Genomic DNA, 24,822 nt, shown 5'->3' with positions numbered 1-24,822 from the left:
TGTGTATGCGGAACCGGCGAAATTCCGCCGCATCGCCGCCGGCCGATTCAACCGTCCTTCCGTAAAATCCGGTAAAATGAAACGAATGGATTTCCGACTTATCCGCCGATGTATCGGTGTATTCGGCGTGTACGCGTGCTTTTTTTTCCCCCTCTTCTTTTCCCCTCTTTTTCGCTCGGCCCACGAAGCCTCGGCTGCAAGCCTCGCGATCGAGTGCACAGCCCCCGCTCGGAATCGACTGCATCGAGAACGCCTTGATCGCTCGATCTTGATCTCTTCGTGCAAACTTACACGCACTAGCGTTTCATCGCTATCCCGTTTCTTCGTTTCTAATACGATCGATATGACGCGGGATCGTCCGCCCCGATTTCATACACACTTGACCGCTCCTCCTCTTCTCCCCCTCCTCTTTTCCCCGCACACAGTGGTCTAAGATAGATGCTTCTCGGGCAAAATTCATTTTTACAAGCTTCGGTGTAAATGCCATTTTATAATGTACAATAGTTAAATAAAATGAATAAAAATCTCGAGTTATTCCGTGAATATTGAATGTAAGTCATTTAGAGCCGGGATCGTCATATTTTTCCAGATATTATGCACTGATCTAAAGAGAAAGTGAAGATATAAATGTTGGGTCGCTTGCAAACAGTTACTTCTCTTCGTTGAAAAGACATTTTTATGCATAACAAATATTTATTTCGATCAAGATTCAGAGTCTCGGTCAAAAACTATTGTTGCACTTTTAAGCCGGGCTGCGCCGCGAAAACAGCTCGGCCGTCGAGTCGATTTTAGAGCGGACAAATATCGGGGGTTGCTTCCGCGATCGAGTTTAATCGCGCACCTGCCGACAATCGCCATGCCATTTTCCACCGCGACGCGAAATGTCGTTCCGGATGAACACAGGCTTGCGCGTCTAATTGCGTTCGGCCGTGCTGCGTCCGATTGCGAAGAATAGAAAAAGCGCGACTGTAATCGCATCATCTCCTTATGCAACGGCGCAAAATCCTGCAAACGAGATGCGTGAGGAAGAGGAGGAGGAAGAGGAGGGAGGTGGTGCTGCGGAATGAGAAGAAGGTGGTGCTGGTGGAAGAGGAGGTGAAAACGGGCCAAGGGGAAAGATGGGGGGGGGGGAAGAGCTCGTCAAAGGGAATCCTCTTAACGAGCTGCACTCGCGCAGCTGGTCACGATAACGAGACAATTCTATACTTCGTTGCATTTTGGCGCAGGACCGTGCCGTTGCAGAGCGAGCCTATAATTTTGAATCACGCGGAGAGGAAGAGAAAGAGAGAAAGGAAGAAAAAGAGAGGGGGATGAGAGACTGCGGAATTCGCTCTTTAACGCGGGTAGGGGGGAGGGGGGGGGGAAGAGTAGCGCAAGAGAAAGAGGGAAAGAGCGGTTTGTGTATTTAACGGATAATTTTAGCGCTAATTATGGAGCTTTTTTGCTGATAATATACTCGGTTGAGCGCACCGCTTCTGGACTTTCGCGTCCAGCCGCGAAATCCCGTCCCGTTTATCGCGCGATCTCGCGATCTAACTAATTAACGTGTTAAACGCCGGGATGATCATCCGTGGCCGGCATCGAGCTACCTGCAGAGTGTGATTAATTGTGCCGAAAAGAATTAGTCGCACAGCCGATAGAGATGGAACGAAACGAGATTAAGATGCCCGCTTCCCGGATTAGGATTTATCGACCCGTTCTTTATTGATTCGATCGAACGAAAAAAAATCTAGCTGTATTATACATTAGTTATACAACCAGAAAGTGAACAACCAGATGCGGTCTGATTGAAGGGAACAGAATTTCTGGCAGTTATGACCCAAATACGGTTCTTATACGGTGAACAAGCGTGTTCGTGGGAAACTCGGTCGACGATGACGAAGCGTCGTCACTTGGACAGGTTTCCACGGTGAGGCAAGACGCGAGAAGTCCGAGCTGATCGCGAGGAGAAGGAAATTCTCACACAACTGACGATATTAATAACGATATCCGCGACAACAGATGGATCCGACAGACAGACAGGCAGACAGATGAGCGAACGTCTGAGCGTTCGGGCGTATAAAGAAGGCCGAATCAGTCACCTCGGGATCGCCCAGGGCGTCTAATTAACGCGTAACCGTCCTCGCGTGGGCGCGCTGCCTCTTCCGCGTGCCTGAAGACCGCGCCTGGACGGCGCTCTTCCTGAGCCCCCGAAGTCCCTTTGGCGTCGACGGCGAAGAATACATACCGCCGTCGCCGCAACGTTGCAGCCGAGTCACGCGCGACTCTCAAAGCACGCGCACGTAGACGGGCGATCCCCGGCGAAACAAAGTGGCCGGCATTGTCGGGGAAAATTGCCTCTGCAATGTTCAGTAGCTTGTCCTTTGGCGCGTACACGTCAGCATATAGCAGGCCGCGGCCGGGTTCGCGCGCGACTCTTCGGGGATGAGAATGCGCTCACTCGAGAGGGCTCGTTCATTGTCCGTCGCCCGACTTCTCAACCGGATAGCCGGGACGGTTATCTGACGATGTTGACATTCAAGCGCGATGGGAGAGGGAGGGTGTGAAAGAGAGGTCCTCCGCGAAGAGGTTTACCTCCCTTTCCCGCGTAACGTAGGATCAACCAGAGGATCGGGTTGTATAGTCGGTTGTAGAACGGCTTAAGGACCGTCTTGGAATGAAGCAGTGATAAATAAAGTAGTCTATGATGGGCGAAAGGAATATGTAGGGATCGTAAGAGGCGAGAGTGAGAAATTGATCAGTCATATTTGAACGTAAGGAGAATTAATCGGCTATGATTGGTTAATTTCTTACTCTTACTTCTCAGAAAGATATTACTACTGCTCGTTGTGATTTAAGGCGTGGAATCATTTCTTCGGGAAAAGCATTGCAAATTTATTGCGTTATATATATGTTTGACGATATATATGATTCACTAACATATGCCCAACACAGGTAGTCCCGGCCAAAAATATTACCCATCAAAGCGTGAGGAACGATGATTTCTTGATGAGTTTTTAAATATTATATAATTTTGATCGGTGCTCTCTTGCTAATAAAGTCAAAGCTGCACGGCATAAATTATGCTTACAAACATTTAGCAGAGATTTGCCGAGTTTCTTCGTACTTAATCATTCCCTTCCTAACATTGTTGTAGTATCGTCACAGACCAACTATCTTAAACACATTTATTCTAACAAAGTTAGAAACGCCTCCAAGTTGTCAGTTGCAAACCACCGGGTTTCCGTGGTGATCGTTTCCGACAGGGGCCGGGATGACAATACCCGCTGCAAATATCAGCTCTCTTTGTCATATTCTCTCATCCGACAGGTGAGAGGGTAATAAATATACTCGTATTTTTCCTGAATCGTTGAGCTGAGCATGAGTCGGGTGTCTCATATACTTGCCACTTTGGCTCCCGTCACAACCGATTACTGCGCAAGCCCGTGGGCTTGTTGACAACTCGAAGTTTCGCATCGCACCCCCGACAAAAGTATCGGTTTGTTTCTCACACTGGGGAAAAATATTAAAAAATTCATCTGTGGAATATAAGAGGTCTGTTTCATAGAAATAAGCCTTATTTCTGTGAAATAAATCTTGTATCTCCCCGGCGAATAAATTTTTCAGTATTTTTTTTCTCAATGCGGAGACTCCCAGAAGATGCATCCTCCCCGTTAGATGCGGGACGCGTCGCGGAACTCATCGAGGGAAAGCGCCGCGACCTTTAATCATCTGACTTTGTGTGTGTGTGTGTGTGTATGTGTGTATCACATCGTCCAGCTCCGCGAACGGCAGCTTGTTTCTTTTTTCCCTGACGCGCTCTGCAGCTCGATCGTTGAGAAACGCGGCTCTGCGTTGGCGACGTGTCTCGCGAAATGAATCGCCGTCGTGCGACAAACGTGATACGGATTATCGTCGTGTAACAATAATGTCGATCGTTATTCGCGTGACAAGTCTTTTTGGACCTTCGAACTTTTTGGGTTCGAAGGGAAGAAAGAAGTATCGGGGCTCCGGAGAAACCGTTGCAGCGTGAGAAGGAAGAAGACGTTAATATAATATATCCTCGATCGTATTTCCTACGAAGGCAGCTCTCCCTCCCTCTCTCCCTCTCTCTCTCTCTCTCTCTCTCTTTCTCTCGAACTGTCTGAAAATCCACCTCATGTATAGTTGAGAATCAGCCTGTGTATATCGCAGTGAGCGACCGACACAAGTCGTTTCGCGAAGAAACGTCCGAGATAAACGTTACTTCCGCTCGGCTGGCACTCGAATGCGTTATTCTTTTTCTCTCTTTCTCTCCTGCTCTCTCCGTCGACGACGACGACGACGAGGGTTCGTCCGGTACACGTTGAAGAGAAAGACTCGGTTAACCGCCTTTAATCTAAAATGCGGGACGTTCAAAGAACATTACGCGACCGTCGCCCGCCCTGCCAGACGAGGGCAAGGATCTCGATGAAGCTTTTAAGGGCCTTATTCCGAATTGATGCACGCGGATAACGCGGCACATTCGACGGGTAGTTTACGAGACGATGCGCGCTGCTCTTACCGTATCGGTGGCGCTTACACGTGGTAAATTGGCATTTTAATGACCTGGCAATAATTAACGCTTCACGGTAGAAACGGTCGATGCACGACCGACGAATCGATGTTCGGTCTTTTTCCCTCTCTCTCTCTCTCTCTCTCTCTATCGCTTTCTTTCTTTCCTCGTTAAAGGATTGATCTTGCCAAGAAATGACAACAATGTTGTATATAATATCGTAATATTATAACAAGTAGAGTCATCGAAATGTAAAATAATTTCTGAAATTTCTTGAACTGTATAAAATTATCATAGTTTCTCCCGAAGTTACAGCTCACCGATTGTTGCCTAGTTTTCGTAATCGAGAAAAGCGATCCATCGCTTTCTTAATCGGATCTAATCATAAATAATAATTTAATATACGCAAACGCGGAAAAGTGTGTGTCCAATCTGCTATTGAGTCGTAAAACTCAAATATGAAAAGATCTTTCGACATGCTATTCGGTCGTAACTCTGGTTTATAAAAGAAAGCGTTTACCCAATCGTTACTACTTGATAATAAAAAGTTCGTCTGACTTATTGCTATGCCGTACTACGACCTAAGTTTGTCATTAAATATAGTGGCGGCTCGTAGCGGATATTCTGGAACTACATTTAGCGAAAACTCAAACCCATCTTAGTCGAGATCTGAACCCACTTAGACGAGATTCCAACCCGTTTGATGTAACAGGTCTTTCTGTGACACTGTTAGATTGCGCTAGACAGTCTGTTAGCTGTATTTTAAACGGCCCGACGGATGAACTATTATTATAGAATAGAATTGTAAAATATTCGTAGCCATCACCATATTTAATGAAAAATTGAGATCGTAGCAGAATGGGCTTGTTTCAATGTCTTTCTTTTTCTTGAATAAAAATAATTTGAGATCATAGTACAATTCAAGAATAAGATAGATGATTTTTTTATTTATAAATGACTGACGGGTCAGATCACTTTTTTTATTTTTTATTAATATGACTTAACAGGAAATCAAAATATTTTTTTAGTGTCAGATGGCAATTCTAAGTAATTGTAAATAATTAAAAAATAATTGTAATTTTCTTCAGAGCCGTTGAATATTTTTTGCGTTAATAATAATTATCATCCTAAAATTCATATTGACGGAAGAAAGGAGGAGAAAATCGCATATTTTTATAACAATATATTTCATCGTCGTCATAAACATGAGTATAATATATAAAACGACCCAGATCTATTAGTGATATTGAACTTCCAGTATCCTTAGTCATTTTGGAATAGATTTCCCCTCCGCGAAAACTCGATTGCATCTATGTATCCTCCTTAACAATTTTGCGATTTTTAACGTTATTATATGAAATAATAACTAAATTTGACAAACATTGATTCCGCTGAGAGAAAAACCACTTAGAATGGATGAAAAAAGAATAGGAGAGAAACAGGAAGAAACGGTATTGGATCAGACGATATTGGAAAAAAACCAATGCAAGAGGATAAAGCGAACAACAATGATCGTGATGCGAAATTCGGTGGTCAAGTGAAGGAGTTAAGTCCAAGCGAGTCAACAGCTCGACGTGTTGTCGAATCAGAAATTACGTTAATGCTCTACCCCATCGGCGTTACAAGCTGCAACTCGTATCTGTTTTTCTCTTCTCGGTTAAAACGGCCGAACCCTTGTTGAATATCCGTAAGCTTTCAGACTTCTATTTGTACGTACATATGTATAAGGATACAAACCCTCGCGCAAGAGTCTAGTAAGATTTTGTTATTTACAATTACTCAGACACTTCATGTATCGATACAACACCTATATACACAACCTCTGTAAATCTTTATATGTACATAGAGATATAACAATGAGAGAGAATTACAGATATATCATTTGGTAGCTCATAAAATATATTAAGTACACAACAAAGGAATGTCTAAAAGTTATGCGCGCTATACACTCGAGATTCTGCTCGTTATTGTAAAAGATAAATACGCCTTCTCGTAATTCCCTCCTCCTAGAAAAAAAAGTGTGGTCTATCGCACGGTTGTTATCATGCATAGTACACTTGGATATCGAAGCAATATACAAGAAAGAGAGAGAGAGAGAGAGAGAGAGAGAGAGAATATAAAATTTCTATGTAGTTAATATCGACGTGGCGCTCTGGACAGGATTGGATGCGCTCGAAGTTTTTCCCCTCTGGTCAGTGGAAAACAGCCGCAATGCGCATCGGTGATCGTATTTGCCAGGAATCCATACGAGTCTCGGTTATTAATTATTTGATAAGGCACGATCTGCCGGGACAAACACACGAAACTTCCCTGTGCTATGAGACCCCGTTGGAGCCGCTCGCCAACTTCTCGGGTAAACACTTGGTAATCGTTGGTTCGATCAGTTTCCACACTTCAGCCAACTGTAAACAAACATTTGCATCAGCAATCTCGATCCGTTCGAGATTCCGGGGATTTATGCAAATGTTCTCGTGGCAAGCATATAATCCTGAGGTGCGTGCAATATACATTGACGATAATACAGTGCGGTAAAATGACGTAAGATAGGATATAACAATCTAATATAATGTCAGGGGCTTGCGAAAGTTTGTCGGATTCGTTGCCATATTTCTTAATAGTGACGAAGACATAGACGCCACATTTTATCAAAATGTCCGCATCGTTATCCATCCCTCTCTTTTCATCTATCAGCTAATCGTCTGATTACGCGTCTGCAAGACTCAACATTGAGTCAAAAACATCATCGATGATCCGATGAACTTTCGCAAGCCTCTAATAGTAATAATAATGATAATAATAATAATAATAATAATAATAAATATAAATAAAATCATAAAGTATAATATGAAATAAATATAATATTAATAAAATATAATAATCTAATATAATAAAATAACGATAATAACAAAAGAACTGCGATACTGTAAATCTAACAGACGCCACATATACGTGGGACAAACGAGATTAATTTCAAACTAGTTTCATTCGAAATTAATTTCGAATTAGATTCGAGCTCGGAATATCTATCGTCGATTCCAACATCATTTTCGTGCAACGACTCACCGGGATCTCCGGGTTCGTTTGCAAAATGGATACGTTCATTAATTAGTAAGGAACGAAAGCGTGGCCGTAGCCGAAAGTACAGACGAGTGATCTCACCTCAGAGTGCCCGCGTATTTGCACGCTCACGAGACTCTGTAACACGGTGGCGAGTATTTCCAGGTGCGCGTGGACCAATTGGGTCTCCATGTGCAGGCAGTGTAACGAAAAGCAGTTCCTCAGCTCGACGTTGGCGATCACCGATTCCTGCGCGACCATCTTGTTCTCGAGGTACTCCACGGTGTCGGCCTGCGCAGAGCGCGATAAAATCGCCGTGAATCTTCGCCGAAATTAGGTGTACGCTCGCGCGCCACGCGTATATTCGTAGATTGCGTAAGATCGTAGGAAATTACGAACTGCGCTCCTTATGAGCTCTCCGCGCCAAATTATACTGCCTTAAGTTGATGCCGAGTAATTATGCAATTGCGAAAACGCGATTACCACAATTGCCGCCGGTAAAATTGCGCGTTGAGCGCGCAGATTTCGTGACGAACAAACGAGCGAGCTAGCGAGCGAGCGAGCGAGCGAGAGAGAGAGAGAGAATTACGGTGTGCTGGGCTAATGAATCTTAAGCAGATACGTACGTCGGTCCCGCGAATAACTCCTTGCATCTGCCGCTTCTTGAGCGACAACATCGTAGATAAGGCACGCTGATGATCCGCGCTTACGCCACGCTCGTGCCTCTCACAGAGCATTCTGTGCGCGACTAAAATATCCAGCAGGAGATTCAGCCTCTCGCAGACCATGGTCTCCTCCCTGACCGCTTGCTGCAGCGCTCGGGTCGACAGCAGGTTGAACTCCCTGAAATGTTCATTCACCCGTTTCCCCCACCGTTACTCACACTTGCGAGGGAACCGAACGACAGACGCATAGTTCTCTGAAGTCTTCTTTGAAGACGCATTCTTCGAGAAAATTAGCCCCAAAATATTTCTCTATTATTCATACAAACTAAAGACACTTGCGTCGTTCAGTCTCTAGAAGGGGATTAGAAAATACTGAACTGTTCAGCGAGTTCGTCGAGATTTTTCGAGAGAAACTCCAAAGCCGATCTCTCGCGGATAGGCATTATTTTATTTTTTTTTTTTGTTTCTTTTTCGATGACTTGCCAAATTCAATACATCACTGAATAAAGTCATGCCAAATTATAAGTGTATCGTTCTTGACATCTTCGCAAAAATTCCTACGAACAAAATATTACGTTATTTCGATAAGTTCGTAAAGATTTTTACGAGGAAGTCAAAGCCGATACATAGTGAGGCACTTTTATCTTTTTATTTTTTAACCTTTTGTCTTTTTTTTCTTCTTTTTTCTTCGATGACTTGCCAAATTTAATACATTACTGAATAAACTCCAACTATAAAACTATCGGTTGAAACCTTCGCAGAAATCCTTACGAATTTATCGAACAGTCCAGTGGATCGTAAAATCATAAAATATTAGGAGACGCTTTTAAACAACGAACGCTTTCGTTATCGGTATCCAGGTCCAGTTCTTACTTGGAAATGATGTGAAAGCCTTTCTTCATATCTTGCCAGATAGTCGAGCCACCGGTTACCCAGGAACTGGCTCCGTGCGGTTCCGCAGCCAGGTTGCTCAGTTGAGTGCCGAGCTCGGCCATGTCGACCGCGTAACTATGCGACCTGATCGCCAGGCAATCGGCGATGTTCTTCAGCCGCGAGATCCCGAGCAATATCACTCGGATTTGATCGCGGCTGTTCGCGAATTCGGTCAGCGTCTCGGGCGGCACCAGCTCCTTCGCCCGGGACGACAGCTCCGACGTAGCGAATTCGTCCGGCACTCTCCTGAACACCTCGCGGATCTTGTGCTGCGTCTCCTCGCCGGTGTACGTGAAGAAAAATTGCACGATCGGGTCCTTGCTCACCACCGGGTGGCGGGCGATCAGCGTGAGGAATCGCAGGAGAGAACGCCTTCTCTCCTCGAGAAATTGCGAGTCCGCTGCGGAGGAAGCAGAAAAATGAGAAATTCTTCGCCAGGGATTCTTGCGCTCCTTGTCAGTTGTCTAATTATTATTTATAATATTAAATGTATAAATAAAAATTCCGCTACAAGATTATACGTTATATTGTAATATTTAGAGTATCATTGCTATAATATTTATGTTATGACATTATTGTAATTTTTTCATGATGATTAAATAATGATATCAATATGTTTTCGATATTATAATAGTAACCATTAATTATAATATCCCGAGCATTTTGATGAAAAGAATTATAAAGTGATAAAAATTGCGTTAAACTTGCGCGATTGTTTAAATCATCGAAAAATATTAGTCTTGTGTGCGTATACTCACCTCCTACAATTTTCTTCGGCGGTAACTTGGGTATCAGTCTATAAGGAAACCGTGCCAAGAGAAGTTCGTGCAACGACACGAAGTCGTTGTAACGCCTGTACACTATAGAATTGAATCTCTAAAAGAGTAGACAATTTCACGTGAGCTTGCATTCTTTCATTTCGATGTGATACTCGCTATGAATGAAGTTAAACAACGTAAAAATATCACATATGATCTTATTAATAGCCGTATAGCAGTTATTTCGTATGCAGAAGAAAAAGTCCTAGATTGAAGTATAAATAACTACTCCGATACTCTTTAGCTGATTTTTACTAGGGTCAAGTAAATTTCAGTTGAATGTAGAGAAAAAATTAAATCACATCGAAGTAATATTTATTTAATCCGAGTAAAAATGTGCCAAAGAGTATTTGAGTAATTATTTCTTTGAATCTAGTATTTTCTTCTGTGTATGAGCGAAAACGTAAAGCCGAAGATACCTTGCTAGTGACTTGATACTCCACGTGCTTCAAGAAGATTCCCTTCTTCTCGGGAACGAGGTTGACCTCGATAGTATCGAGATTACAAATATCCGAGTACGTGAGGTTCAGCTTGGCGGGATTGCTGCCTCTGTGCAGCCTCTGCGCGAGAAGCGTCACTTCGGACAAATCGCCCAGAACGGGTACGGGTAATTCTGCGAAGGGGAAAATAAGAAGAAGTCCTTTCGCATCAGGAACGCACTTGCCGATTTAACAGCTGTTGTCGGTCGCGTTCAGCAGCGACGATTGTTAGATAGCGAGAGAAATCGATCGGTTCCGTATTAGCTGGAACGAATTAGGTTCCAATTCTACAGAGCGACTGAATATTTACGATTTCGCTAAACCGAACGACATTTCCAATCAATTTGATAATTGTGACTTTTAGTCGAAATATCAAAAGCTTGCAAAGATTCATCGGATCGTCGATGATTTCATCGGCTCGAAAGATAAGTTAGTTTACAGGCACAGAATCAGTGATCTGAAAAATGGCAGAATGCGATGAATAACGATGACGGGTATTTTCATCGAGCGATGCACAATCTTCTGTTTCTTTCCTATTAATAAATACGTTGACTACCGCCCTGATTCCTATGAATTATTTCAATGCTCAACTCGAGATCGAATCACCAAGTACACGCAAATAGACGCAATTCGCGACGCATATATTTATTAGCTCGTTTGTTACATGTTATATACAGGGTGTTCTATACCAACCGGGGCTAACTTCGTGAGGACGTGGAACGGATTGAAGTGGACAGAAATGTTGCAAACAACACGCAAAATGATGGAGGACTTCTTTTATTCGCTTCAATCCGTTCTATGCTCTCACGAAGGTTGTTCCTGTTGGTCTAGGACATCCTATATATATATATTTAATTTAATTTACACACGCGTGTTATGCATTATTTGTTATAGTTAATTCGTTGATTACGTTCTACACGTAAATTGAGAGGCGGTAATGTTACGCCACCACCGGTGATCACCGTGACGGTCAACATTTTGATAAAAAAATCTGGCTTGAAACCCAACGAACTTTTGCAAGTGTCTCGTGGAAATATCTCCCGGGAATATTTCTCTTTGTCGTTTCTCTATGAATATCGTTCGCGCCCTTGCGGCCGACACGCTGACACACTTGACAAAAAGCGACCTATTACACGTGACTCGGGTCTTGTCCCCTTTTTAAGTATGCGAACGTCCTAGTTTCTATTGTTTCTATTGTTATCCTGATCGCGGACAAAAAGATATAGATCACTCTAAAGATCGCTCTACGGCTCGATAGCTCAGCGATTGCTTTTTCTCACGGCGGCCGATGGCCTGCAGTGCCGTTACCGTTTCGGCCGAGGAGGAGAAAATCCACGAATCCGTGGGACAACGGCCGAGGAAACGGACGCGCGTTTTCTTCCGTCCCGCGTGCCTCCTTTCCGAGTCCTCTCCGATACGTTCTATTTGGCCGACTCCGGGGCTTCGAAGCGACATCACGCGGCATTGTTATTCCTACCTACGCTGCGGCAAATAATCGTCCGTCGCAACCTCGATACCGAAAAAGTCCCCTGACCCACGATACCTCGCTGCGTATTGCGGTGTTACCTGCCTGTGCCTTAGAGTGCCTCGAATACAAAATCTAGACGGTCCTTGGTTCGAAGCAACAGAGCTCATTTTCACTCATTTCTAATGATTTCAATTATTAATTATAAGGCAGGCAGGCATGGGAGCGGTGTAGTTGTGAAAAGTATTGAGAAAAATTGCATTCTTCAGAAAGTAAGAAAACGTTGAATTACTTACAAAAAAAAACAAATTAGTAAAAAATATTTTCTAAATAATTCGACCCTGCTCTGTACTTGTGTTGTGAGCGCCGTCGACGTGCGAATATCGCGAAGCCGCTTTCGTGTTACGAAACTGTAATTCAATGTTTTACAACAAACTCCGATCGACATCATTGTTTGCGGACGGCAAGTTTTCCGTGCCCCGAGGTAAAAGGCCGCTTGTTCTTTTCCATTTTGCCGGGCTGTTATAAACTCGATTGGAAATAGCTCGGTGTTATTATATAATAACTTGTGCTCTTTTGCGCGACTTGTGCGATTTTCTCGGAGAAATATGAACGCAGCGCAGAGTTATAATCGTCAGCAGCAGCATGAACGTCCGTTTTTATAGTTACTCTCTTGCAAAAAAAAGGAGGATAGAGAGAACAAAGTATAATTGAAAGTTAATATAGAATATTTCATCGGTACACACACACACACCGCGCGCGCGCGACACGCCGGACAAAAAGTGACGTGGTTTTCACTGCTTTACAATGAATGCGCGTGGCCGAGGTAAATATATATTTCCGTTCCTTCTTTGCTATGCAAATAAAAGGGGACAGTACGTGCACACGTGTTACGCAGCAGCAACAGCAGCGATCATCGGTATGTCCTCCGACGTAGAGCCGTAGTGCGTTTTCTCGTGACACTATAATGGTACGCAACTTTCTAGCGGTAAACAAAACGATTATGATTTCAACCGGGCAACGACTCCGATATATGAGCGACGCCTATCAGTCTCTCTCGATATAACCTGAGACGCGTTTTAGCATTATCTAAGCACCTGTCCGATACTAGACTTGTTCGAGACCCACTTCCAGTGTTACGTCTATGCACGGAGCACACGCGGTGCGATGTCAACGACACGGGAAATTGTTCGTATATAATTCGCGTTTTGTGGAGCGAATTTCACGTGCGAACGTACTTATGTACGCACAGTGCATTTCGATCTAAAAGCGGCCGCGCGAGGCTTACAGTGAGTAATAAGAAAGAGGGAAAGAAAGAAAGAGAGAGATTGTAAGAAAAGAAATGAAAAGAACGAATAAGAGAAACTAGGCTAATAGGAATTGATCGCTGGATATCGAGACGAATGTTTAAACTATAAGAGGATAATAACATAGGTCGACAAAAAAATGTTTGTCAAGTAACTTCGGTCAGAATAGGTGTTTCTTTCATTGACTTTCGGTCACATAAAACAATGCCGCTAGTTAAATTATCCCATCATATCGTTGATTTTTTAAGATCTTTTTCTCTCAGTATACGTGCTTTTTACGTAAATAGATCTTCAGAATAATCAAACTATTCTGAATTATTTAATTTATTAATATTAATTAATTAATTATTAATATTATAACAATCCTATTCCTTTCCAAATATTAATATATTCGCTAGCGTCACAGCGTGACATTTTGCTTTCATATATGTGTGATTTTTACGTAATTGTTTAAAATAGTATTTTCTAACGTGAACATGAAAAAAAAATTTTTTCGTACCCACATTATAAAATTAAGACTATTTTAAATAATTGCGTAAAAAAAAGAACGAAGTGGTCTATAGAAAGAGTCACCCAAATGAATCCTGGTGGCGAACGTGTTAAATTATGCATTAATTATTTATACTCCAAAGAAATTAAAAGAAAAGCCGACGAAAGAAATCAAGAGATTCGCTCGTCTCCTGCGGGGAAGGAGAGAGGGTAACTTTAAAAGGCCGATTCGACTAACCTTGAGATTCGGAATTCTCCAACAGCTTGTCGCTCGGTTGCTTCCCTTGCTGAGCGAAGGCGACGAGCGCGAGCCCCTTGTATAGTCCGCTCCTCGTGAGATAACCCGTCTTGCTGTCTACCAGCTCCCATATCTGAGGCAGAACAGAGAAACCACTTTGAAGGTTGATCGCCTCGAGTGCGCCCTGGCGCCTTATCTTGGACGTACAGAGAACGCGTTAATGTGTTTTTCTAACTCGAAGTTCGAATTCTTTTTTTTATGTGAAAAATTGTAACTGAGTCAACAAAATTTTGCTTAAATGAACGCAATTTTTCCAAACGCAACGTTTAATCCACTGAGCAAATTATATAATTCCTGTAATGAATTATCAATTGATTCAACGATTGCGATTTGGTCAGCAACTATAACGCAACATATTGTTGCACCAACGCGTAATTTGTCCAATCGACATAATGTTTCTTTGAACGAGAATGATCGCCGATTTTATAGACCCAACCGCTTTTTTTCTCAGTGTGAGCGTCACATATAGCTTCGTTTCCACTTCAGAATCAAAAAGGTATATTTAGCGTTCGCTGTGTGTCCAAAATACACATGAAAATTCTAAGGGCGCTTTTTTTTCGTCGCAGTACTGCAACGGATAAATTAACGTTTTCTGTGTATTTTTCGTATTTACTAAATAATCTCGCTCGTAGATGAAACGATTATCCCCGAGTTCTGCGAAAGAGCGACGTTTTTATTTTCTTCTTTAACAAAAAGAAAATTGAAGAAGAAAAACGTGAGAGCCGAGGAAGCGCCAGCTTATATACACGTTGTCGTAGTCCACGTCCGAGTAACGGTGCAACGGTACTCTGTGAGTGAAGCCTAAGGATTAGGCCATAAATGAAAGTAACTGCATTCCGTGGATTTTTCCACCTTGCCACGCCATTCCACCTCTGCCTCCATTCTCACTCGCGTCTCTCTTCTCCTCACGGCACCCATGCTTCCCCCTTCCCGCGCTCTCTTATCTCCGACACCCTGGCTTCCTTTGCCTCCACCTTCGCCTGAACACGAGGAGACCGCAGCGAGCGCAGGAAACGAGTGCGCGCGGACTCGTGTCGAGTGCTAAAGTACTCAAAGATATAAACAAAAAGTGAGAGAGAAAAACCAAAAATCCCTTAAATTCGTCCGTTTATCAGGGATATTTTTATTAACGAAAATACAAGGTTTAATACAGAAAAATAAAATCAAGAACCTGGATATATTACACAATATATTATATTTTCTTCTAACAACCGTCAGTTATTTATTAAAGAAATACGTTTAATTATAAATTCTCTTTTATATCAGTAAAGTAGAAACAGATAACAAATACGTAAATTTAAATTTACAAAGAGTCAAATGCGGCGAGATAAACGTCCGATGTTTCAAGTTCGCATGTAACAATCGCTCATTTTTTACAGCTCCTACGCTCCCTTACTTTTTTTCTTCGCACTCACGATAAAACAAGAATACGCTGATACACTCGGCAGGGGAGAGAAATTTGATACGAGTGTGGAAAATATAGCGCGAGACGAGCGAAATCGTAGTCACGCCACACTGCGTGCACCCTTTGCTTGTTCTCCCGAGTGTCGTTAAACCTTAATCGCCGATCAAGTTCAAGCAGTCGCGGGAGGAAAACTCGACGATAATAGATTCCCCATTCCGCGTGCGCGAATCGCGAGCAAAACAGCGAGAGTCCGGCGCCGCGGCCGCGTGAGCACGCACGAATGCGTGTTTCATTCGTCGGAAGAATGTTAGAGAGCTCGTAAATAACGAGGGGCAACGAAAAGGAAATCAGGATAACGATATCTCTATCTCCCTTTTCCTCTCTCCCGACGGGAAGAGGAGATGAAAGTGTTCACGATGGGAAGAAGCATGAAGAATAAGCGATAAATAATAACGAGATACAGCGGACGCGGAAAATAACTATAATTCCAATAATATAAATCATTTTCTTTTCTCTCAGTGTAATATTTATTTCCATTTCTAACGGCCGACTGCAATAGATTATGCAAGGACATGTTTTCAAGCGGCCTACAGTAATCGCATTTACACTCATGGAAAGATATCGCGGTGATATCGTACTTTCTTATCTGGTGCATCGATGTACTGAAAACACATATGCACACACGATCCGTTATCATCACATTACGGATAATTCGTTCCGAAAAACGTTAACGACGTTTATAGTATCATCCGACCTCTTTACATAACTCTCGCTAAACACGGACGCGTCTGCGAATTATGTTAACATTGCGTTGTAATTTACATACATAATTAAACGTTAATACGTTTCCATCAATTAAGAAAAAAAAAATTCGTCGTATTTTCGCGGAGACGTGTTGAACGAGATAAAGAAGCAGAAAAGAGAGAAAAAAGATAAAAGAGAGGGGGGGGGGGAGAAGGAGAGAAAAGAAAATTAACGCTGGAGGACGTGGGAGTGTACTGACATTCGTGTCGATAAAATTCGATGCACAGTCGCACAAACACAGAAACGCGCATAATATCCGTGTAAGGACGCACGTGAACGAGCCCCGGTGTAACGAGAGTCGTGCCCGGCGTCACGCAACGTCTCTACGCGTGATAATTATGCGCGGGGGAGGAGGGGGGGGGGGTACAGAATCGCCCAACAACTCGTCATTAGTTTTCATTTGCGTACCCGTAATATGTAATTCGCGAAGACGACGCGCACGAGAAAGACCGTCCGTGAATCTTAACGACAAAACTGGCCGCGCAATCGAGACTCCAGAGATACGGTCTCGTTGATGAAAAGGTCCATTTTGGAACAAATTCCATCGCGATGCGGGACAAAGAGAACTTTATGAATTCAATATCGATCGACACGCCGCAACGAAAGTTCTTTTTCATTCTTCCATTATCCACGTGTGTGTGTGCGTGTTTGAAATTCGTGAAAAATTGTTTGAGAATAATTGAGGGAAACGCGACGCGCGTGGAAATACGGTGATCGAAACGTAACGCGTTTCGCGCGCGACGGCGACAGGAACGAACAGAGAGAGTTTTATTTCAGCGGTATAAACGGGTCGCTTTTAGATATAAAAGTGCCTATACATTGCGTGCCAATGCGGAAGACGGTAATCAAAACGATTTCACCTAACAGGAAGACGTGCCGTGTGTCGTATGTTAAAACGGCCGGCTGTCGCGTTGCACTTGTTTTCAACGTGTGCTTCGACGTGCGTGAAACGAGTTAGGGATGCCCGCGGAAATATCTGTGTTGAATTAATCGTACGCTTAATCGGAGCGGGATGAAATTATACAGTCCGTGGAACAGGTCGACTCACCGTTAACGAATTTTCGATTATTTCGACAGCTGCATCTCTGTTAACTATTAATTTTTATAATGATAATCGGGAGAATGCAACGGATCGCAAATGTCGATCGTAAACTGATCAACGCGAGCGGCGTAATTGGGAAGGAAATGCCTTAAACGACATTGAATTATCGGATATAACATACATCAGCGATCCATGACCGCGCAATGTAATTCACGTTGTCTATATTCTTTATGGAAATATTTTACCCACGTGTGTAATGAGGTGTATCACTCCGAGGCGTTCTATTTATAGTGACCCCCAATGTCTACCGTTAGAGTGCCGGAATCACATAATGACAGGGCCGCATTTGAGTCAGGACTCTCATCATCCTACGAGCGGGGACATATTTGGTATCGATAGCCTCGCGATTTCAAGCCTAACGACAGACCGTAGATGACACGGATAAAAATTCGCAATATAAATCCCGGAGTAACCGGCAGTTCAGCAGCCTCGTCATTCCGCTCGCGACGGCGAAATATCTCGGCACGGCCCTGCGGAATGCTATTTTGATTGTGTTGTTAATACAATGAACGGTACGGACAATTTGAGCGACGTCGCAATACGACGTGACATTTCTGAGTGTCGCGAAGAGCCGCGATCTTTCCGCGGAATCACCTCGCAACCCGAGCTCGCGAATCCCGCGATAAATCCGGCCGGAGCCCGTCGCGGATTTGCGCGAATTACGGTCGGAAAATGTATTTAACGCCGCAATAGGAGACGATCGGCGCGCGATTCTATGTGATTTTTCGCACTCGTAATTGAGCGGGATTGAGCTACACGGAAAAACTCGTCGGCATTTACCATGACTGAATCGAATGCTGCGCGTTTCCGCTTCGTACAAAGTCGGCGTCCCGAGGACGTGTGATGTCATTCGCGCGATAACTTATAAGACTTATCTCTCTTCTTATAAAAATGTTATATTACATGCGAAATTTTTATATGTATATAGGGCGAGATAGTAACTATCACCACACAGAGAAAAAGTTTCTTCAGATTTAGTATATGTGTTTGTTAATTTGGACTGTTTAATATAAATAATATAATTCAATATCAAGTACAATATCATTTCGTTCGAACGAAAATATTGTTGTTTCACTAGAGTAAACCATATTGTTGGAAAGGAAAACAAAGTATTATTCGGAAGACATAATGTTAAACAGATTTTTTTTCATTATATATTAAATATTGTTCCACTGAAAAGAAAGAAATTCTCTGATATTTTCCTAACATTTAGTGTTACTCCACTTGTCTACTCTACTAGTCTTACTTCTTTCAAATAATTGATTACTTGTGACAACCGTTATGCAATATTTGGATGAAAATATAGAAGAAATATATGATTTAACGTGAAGAGAGATATTTATTGTTTGAGAAACCAAACAATCCTCTTTGTTGAGTCAAACATTTGTCTGTTTGCTTCATTCTAGAAGACAAATTTGTTTCGATTAAAGAAATTTTATCAAATCCACAGAAATCTTTTTCTCCGCGTATATTTTCAAAATATGAGGCAATAGGAAGACAATTTATGTAACAGAAATTGCATTGACAGATGATCATCACTTCGAACACCTTCTATAAATGTCAATCTTTTTCAATAATATTTCCTTTGAACAATCTTTTCATTTACTCGTTAATAAGATATTTTTATTTTTCGGAGATATTTTCTCAAGATGGCAATATTTATTACCTCATTCTGCATTTTCTATCGGAGAGGAAGAGAAAGCGAGAGAGTGGCGTAATGCATGAACGAGATCGCGTCGTCTCGCGAAAATATATTTGAACGAACGAGTTTATGACGTTGTTGCGCACAACAGAGCGTATGAACTGACGGTACAGTTGACCCTGCCACGTAATCTTATATCATTACGAAGGGGCGTCTGTACGCGCGTTATCATCGACGGGCGTGTTGTTAGAAGTGATAAAACATTCGTCGATATGGCGCCTAGAGGGCATTTGAATTGTTTTCAGGAAAATATCACGCGAAAACCGCGCATATAAATTGATAGCCGGTACGATAGCGAGACTCGCGGGAATACAAGTGATGGATAAATTAACTCGAGCACAAATCGAGAACTCGTTCCATAACATCGTCGTAACATCCCATTGGACGGATACTTCGAACGGCGAATACCAACGCTGGGAAAAAGAGGTGTGCAATAATTACGCGAGAAGGTGCGGCGACAAGCTGGCGGCCCGCAGCTGTAGAAATCAAACGGAAGAGCAAAAATTGCGATATTGTTTCCGGTTGTGCGTCCCTTTCGTGAACGATGATATTGAATTCAGATGTTTCTGTTGTTGTATCCGGGTTAGTCAAAACGTCCGGTCCATTCTCAATACCTTTCTCCATGGTAAATCGACTCTGCATTCAAATAGTTGTCGCAAGTGATAATTTATTTGAAAGAAGTAACACTGTGTTAAAAGAATATTAAAGAATTTCTTTCTTTCACACAGTGGGAATAATATTTAATATATAATGAAATAATTTTTTTTTATTAGAAATCAAATATTATATCCTCTAAATAATACTGTGTACTCAAACAATACGATTTACTTATTCCAGTGAAATAATATTTTCACTTACTAAACAAAATTTGATATTAAATTATGTTGTTTATATTAAAATCAAGTCAAACAAACGGATCTATTAAATCCGAAGAAACCGTTCCTCTGTGTACATACAATACGCAAGGTGTATCGCATAGTTGCGCGCCGCTTCTCCTTTCCACGACCGCAATTTCGAATCCGATAAGTAATAAAGACACGCGCGCGCACCAATTCTTCCTAGAAGCAATTGGCTGGTCATTATCGTAGCAAATGACACGCATCGTCACGGCAATTTTCCCCGAAGGAGCGAGAGCCGTCGCGACCGTTAAACGGCCGAAATGCATACGCGTGCGGCACGGCATCGCGGTAACACGAGGAGCACTTTGTTGCTGAAGACCTAACGAATTATCCTGTCAGGATAATTGTGTCTCTCAGTGCAATCCGCGCGTACCCACCTAACCGACGGTACCGCCCGCGATCTGAATCACCGTATGACGCGAACAGACGGCTAAACGTCGAGTCTCGAAAAGTCTCGCGAGTTGTTGCGATTCTTCAAATTGATCTTCTCGAATTCGCTAATTCAGCGACAATCCGCTTCTGTCGTCACGATCGACGTCCAGCCGACGTAATCAGTAAGTGCATCGCCAACCAAAACGCGTTTCGACACACGGATGACGCGTCCCTCGTTCCGTCTGACACATAAAGCGTTTTTCTGTCGCGGTCGCCGAAAAATCAGCCGCGATACGCATTCGTCCAAAATGCTTCGTCATTAGTTCCAGCTAGAATACTGAATGAATGACCGGATTAACCGAGTATTTCCGCGTCGTTCGAGTTGAAATTTTTATGTTACTTTGACGCTCTCAGGGACAGTTTACGCCTACCTACACGGTAAAAGAACATTTTGTACTTGTGTTGAAATTCGGCCTTGTTAAAATGTTCGCGTTGAATTTTTACCCGCGTGTTGATTTAACATATTTCACAGCGAAAACGAAAATTTTAAACATCATCAGGGTCAAAGCAGGAATAAATTATATTGTCAGAATTGCGAAATATATTGAACTTATTTTGTTATCTTAGCTCCTACTGTGTTGCAGAATAAAAAATTGAACTTGGAGGCAGAATCTTGGCAGGTGATGTTGAAAACGATGGTGAGATACTCGAGAACCAAAAGCGAGCGGACGAAGCGCTCGCTGGCTAATTTCGATAATTTTAGGCGTCGCAACAAACAAGTCTAGTGAATCTCCCTCCCCCACGAAGCGAAGAAGCGCTGAACTCCTCGCCGGCTCAGCGAGGAATAAGTTTCGCGCTACGGTAAATTTCCACGACACCTTGTACACCGGTNGGGGGGGGGGGGGGGGTTCCGCTTGGGAAAGGTCGCGTTATACGCTGGAAAATGAAACCCACGAGAGCCACCACACCTGCCGCGCTTTAAACTCGCTATCGGGTTTACTCTACGGAGTAATGGACTTGTTTGTAACAATCCAACGGGGAACGCCTTCTTCGCATCTCGTTCAGCCTTCGCTTCGTCTGCTTTTTAACGGACTCATTCGCCAAGCGAGAAAACGAGCGGTGTCTTCGTTACAATGACTCGGTAAACAATCGGGCCCGCAGTATTGATAATTTATGAATGCTGAATGAAAACCTCCTACGGGAATCTTTTTATTCTTACAACCAGATTTTCATCTGGTCCCCAGATAATGAAAAATTCAGTTACACCAGCGGAATTGTTTATTCCGTGTGATATAATACCTGTTGTGTGTGTGTGTATGGTCAATCAGAAGAAGCAATCAAATTGCAACACTTTTTTCATAAGTTTCGGGAACGCATCCCGTGTCGAATAGGAAAATTGTGTGTTTTAGTCATTCTCAAGAGAGACACAAAGTCTGTTCTTTCTCGCTGAACTGTGTACACTTGTGGAAATTTAAAAAGCGACAAAAAAGATATATATTTAAGACCTGGTGAAAGAAAGAGGGGAAGGGAACTAGTACAGACTAGTGCGGCAAATTCGGCGAAAAAGACCAGACTTATTTTTCCATCGGATACGAAATGCTAAGCGAAACTCGATCAAGAAAAAGCGACCTTTCCGTGACCGGCCGTACCCATCAGTTACATTGTTGACCGGGAAATGACAATACCGACGTAACGTTCCTGTTATTCGATATTCATCGAAAAGTGACATAAGGAAAGAAATTAAGAGGAAGAAAGAAAAGAACACAGGATTGTCCGCGAAGAAACCGAGATATCGAGTCGTCGAAAAATCGAGGGAGGTCGGCCGTACCTGGCTGAGTACAGAGCTGCTCAGCTGCGACTTGACGAGCAGGGACTTGAACACCTCGCGCTCCACGTTGCCGCTGGTGGGCGAGCAGATCTTCTCGTGGACCTCTCTGTAGAACGCCGGTATGGAGCCTGGCATTTGTGCGGGAGAGAAAGACGTAAGATCCCCGGTCGCGCGAGCGAGCCTAACGAGAGAGGCCTTCGAGAGCGGCGGCCGTCGTTCCCAGCCATGCGGCTTCTAGCCGCGCGCGACCGCTCTCGTCGCGAACGCGCGTGACGAAACCGCGGAACACACGCCGCTCGTGTTCCGTAAACGGACGCGCTTTTGTTGAAAAGGAAGCTCACTTTCTCCGTGTTTTTCCACCGCGCTAAACGCGCGACGGGAGAGCCCCTCCGCGAGTTCCGAGATGTCCCCGTAGCTTTTTATCATCTCGAATTAGCGTGCGAATGTGTCAATCGAGATTCACGAGGAGGGATACCTGGCGCGAGCGGATCTTGCGTTTGGACTTTAACAGGCAGTCCTTCGTACAATTTCGGACTCGTACCACGTGGAGAATTAATTGACCTTTTTAAGGAATTCACATGGCTGCCCAATAAACGTCAGTCAACGGTTGGCCTGTCCTTTTTAACCGAACTCGCTGCACCGGTTCCAGAAATTTACGCACACTAATCCGTGAGAATCTCGTATACACGCTTCACACGCCTCAATATGTGTGTGCGTTTCTTGAACTAGTGATGCAGACGGTATACGCAAATACGTATGTATCAAAATCACGTATGTATATATAATTTTGACAGATGTCTGACCACTTACTGCGCATGTTCGTGAATAATAGATTCGTTTCGTCGTAATTTTTGCGTGTTTCGAAATATATAAAAAAAAATGGCTGCAACCGTTCTGTGACCGATTGTACGCTGAAAAAAGTGCTACCATTCAAGTAAAATTTACTTGATCCAAATAAAATGGTTATTCCAATACTTCATGGTAAATATTTACTAGTAGTCGAAATAAGTATTAAATTCATAATATCGAGAATATTGGGAATTTATTTTTGGAAAATATTTACCCCGGACAAAAAACATCGAAATTTAAAACTACTAAGTTTCTTCACCGGAAAGAAGTATTATATAATTCTAATAAATAACCTTTTAAATTTAAAGCTATGACTGCGTTCAAAGTAATTATTTGTTACAAGATAAAATCTACTTCAAATGATAAAATATTCGATTTAAATGAGACTGAAAAGGAAGTAATTATAACTGACTGCAGAAACAATAAGTTTACTTGATTCCAGCACTTTTTCCTGCCTGCATCTCATTCAAATAATAATAATAATACGCAAATATGTGAAATATTCTAGAATGATTCGCTGAATTGCAACATAATCTCAATTAGAGGACTCATTGATGCGTGTGATGTTGAGAATGCGCATATTGCGGCAAAAAAATAGTGATCGAGCGAATTTTTCTCGCGATGAGATCCCCTCTGATCCGCTTGCGACGTATCTCTTATGTAAACAGCCGATATCAATATCGAGGCTCTGAGAAATCGCGTCTTTATTCAGCTCCGACGCAAGAGTCGAACGCGGGAGTCTATCCTCGGGACAGAACGGGTCTCCATCGGGCGAAGCTACTCGCCGACGAGACGATCGCGTGTCGTTACCGTTATCACCGACGAGACGTGGCCATGCATGCGCGATCCGGATGTCAAACGCGCCGGAGATCAGCTGATTATCGACGGATACGCGTCTACCGCGACGCGCGAGATAATCTGCCTGATTCGCGACGAGTAAGGGGGAAAAAAAGGAAGAAGAGAAGAAGAAACCGTATCCCATAGTGAGACTCGAGGTTCGGCTGAAGAAAAGGCGAGACATCCGGCCGATCTGTCCCACATTTTGATTAGGCGTGATAAGAAAAGAGCGCGCAACATCCGGGAGGCGGTTTTCGACGCGGCGTCGCGCCGGCGAGACGCGGTGACAGCTCGCCGTTCTCTCCCGCAAACCGGTTGACCTCGCGGGAGGCCTTGTCACGGACTGTTACGGGGCCTCGCAGGCTCATCATTTACCGAACGACAGATCGGTCGACGCCATGTTGGATCATCCGTGGATCATCGGCGGTCCCGGCGAACGCCTCGGCAGGGTCAAACGTCGCGGGCGACGGCGGCCCGTTTTGAGGTTAGACGACGACTCCGGTTCCGGTCTCGCGCGCGCCTCGACGATTTTGAAACGCGGCCGACCGCGCACACTCGCACTCGCGCGCGGCTCGCACACTCGCGAGCGAACGAACGACGTTCGGACACGTCGCGACACGTCGATGGGCTTTCCTGAGCACGACGACGCACGCGGTGTCACATCCACGCGAAACACACGCCACCGCGGTACAGCGCAAGACTGACGGACGGTGTGGAACTGGAACAAACTGGAACGCGAGGTTCGCGCGCGACCGACGTGACCCCTCGCGGAGCCCGCGAGAAGCTACGGACGCGCCGGTCCGCCGCGCGGACTTTACGAGATGGCCGAGAGATATCGCGAAGCTCGAAGGCTTCGTCTCAAGGAGAATCGCGAGGATGTTCGCGACGAAACTCACGAGTCCGCGCTTATTTATATTCCGTTATGTAACATATATAGACAAGATATATGTGCGATAAAGAAATATTTGTAAGTAAATAGCTTTTCCCGCATGAAATAAAT

The 24,822-nt window shown here is 43.6% G+C and overlaps 1 protein-coding gene across 2 annotated transcripts; it reads right to left on the bottom strand.

Moving 5' to 3' along the window:
• Positions 1-5,681: 5,681 nt before the first annotated feature.
• On the bottom strand, positions 5,682-24,774 carry LOC106743367 (sorting nexin-8-like). 2 transcript variants are annotated; one of them, XM_014617144.1, is made up of 9 exons: positions 24,198-24,774; positions 22,137-22,264; positions 13,965-14,097; positions 10,406-10,599; positions 9,927-10,044; positions 9,109-9,568; positions 8,197-8,413; positions 7,673-7,861; positions 5,682-6,915 (listed from the first exon to the last, which is right to left on the bottom strand). In XM_014617144.1, exons 1-9 carry the CDS (start codon positions 24,220-24,222, stop codon positions 6,829-6,831), a joined length of 1,551 nt encoding a protein of 516 aa, XP_014472630.1. In that variant the 5' UTR covers positions 24,223-24,774; the 3' UTR covers positions 5,682-6,828. The 2 variants fall into 2 exon arrangements, with proteins under 2 accessions (XP_014472630.1, XP_014472631.1); XM_014617145.1 differs by having other exon boundaries at positions 22,137-22,242.
• Positions 24,775-24,822: the final 48 nt, after the last annotated feature.

Source organism: Dinoponera quadriceps, unplaced genomic scaffold (assembly GCF_001313825.1).
Source record: "Dinoponera quadriceps isolate SergipeBrazil2010 unplaced genomic scaffold, ASM131382v1 scaffold616, whole genome shotgun sequence".
In the NCBI taxonomy this organism is placed as follows: domain Eukaryota; kingdom Metazoa; phylum Arthropoda; class Insecta; order Hymenoptera; family Formicidae; genus Dinoponera; species Dinoponera quadriceps.
Note: the sequence above shows the minus strand (reverse complement) of the source record. Positions and strands in the feature narration are given on the sequence as shown.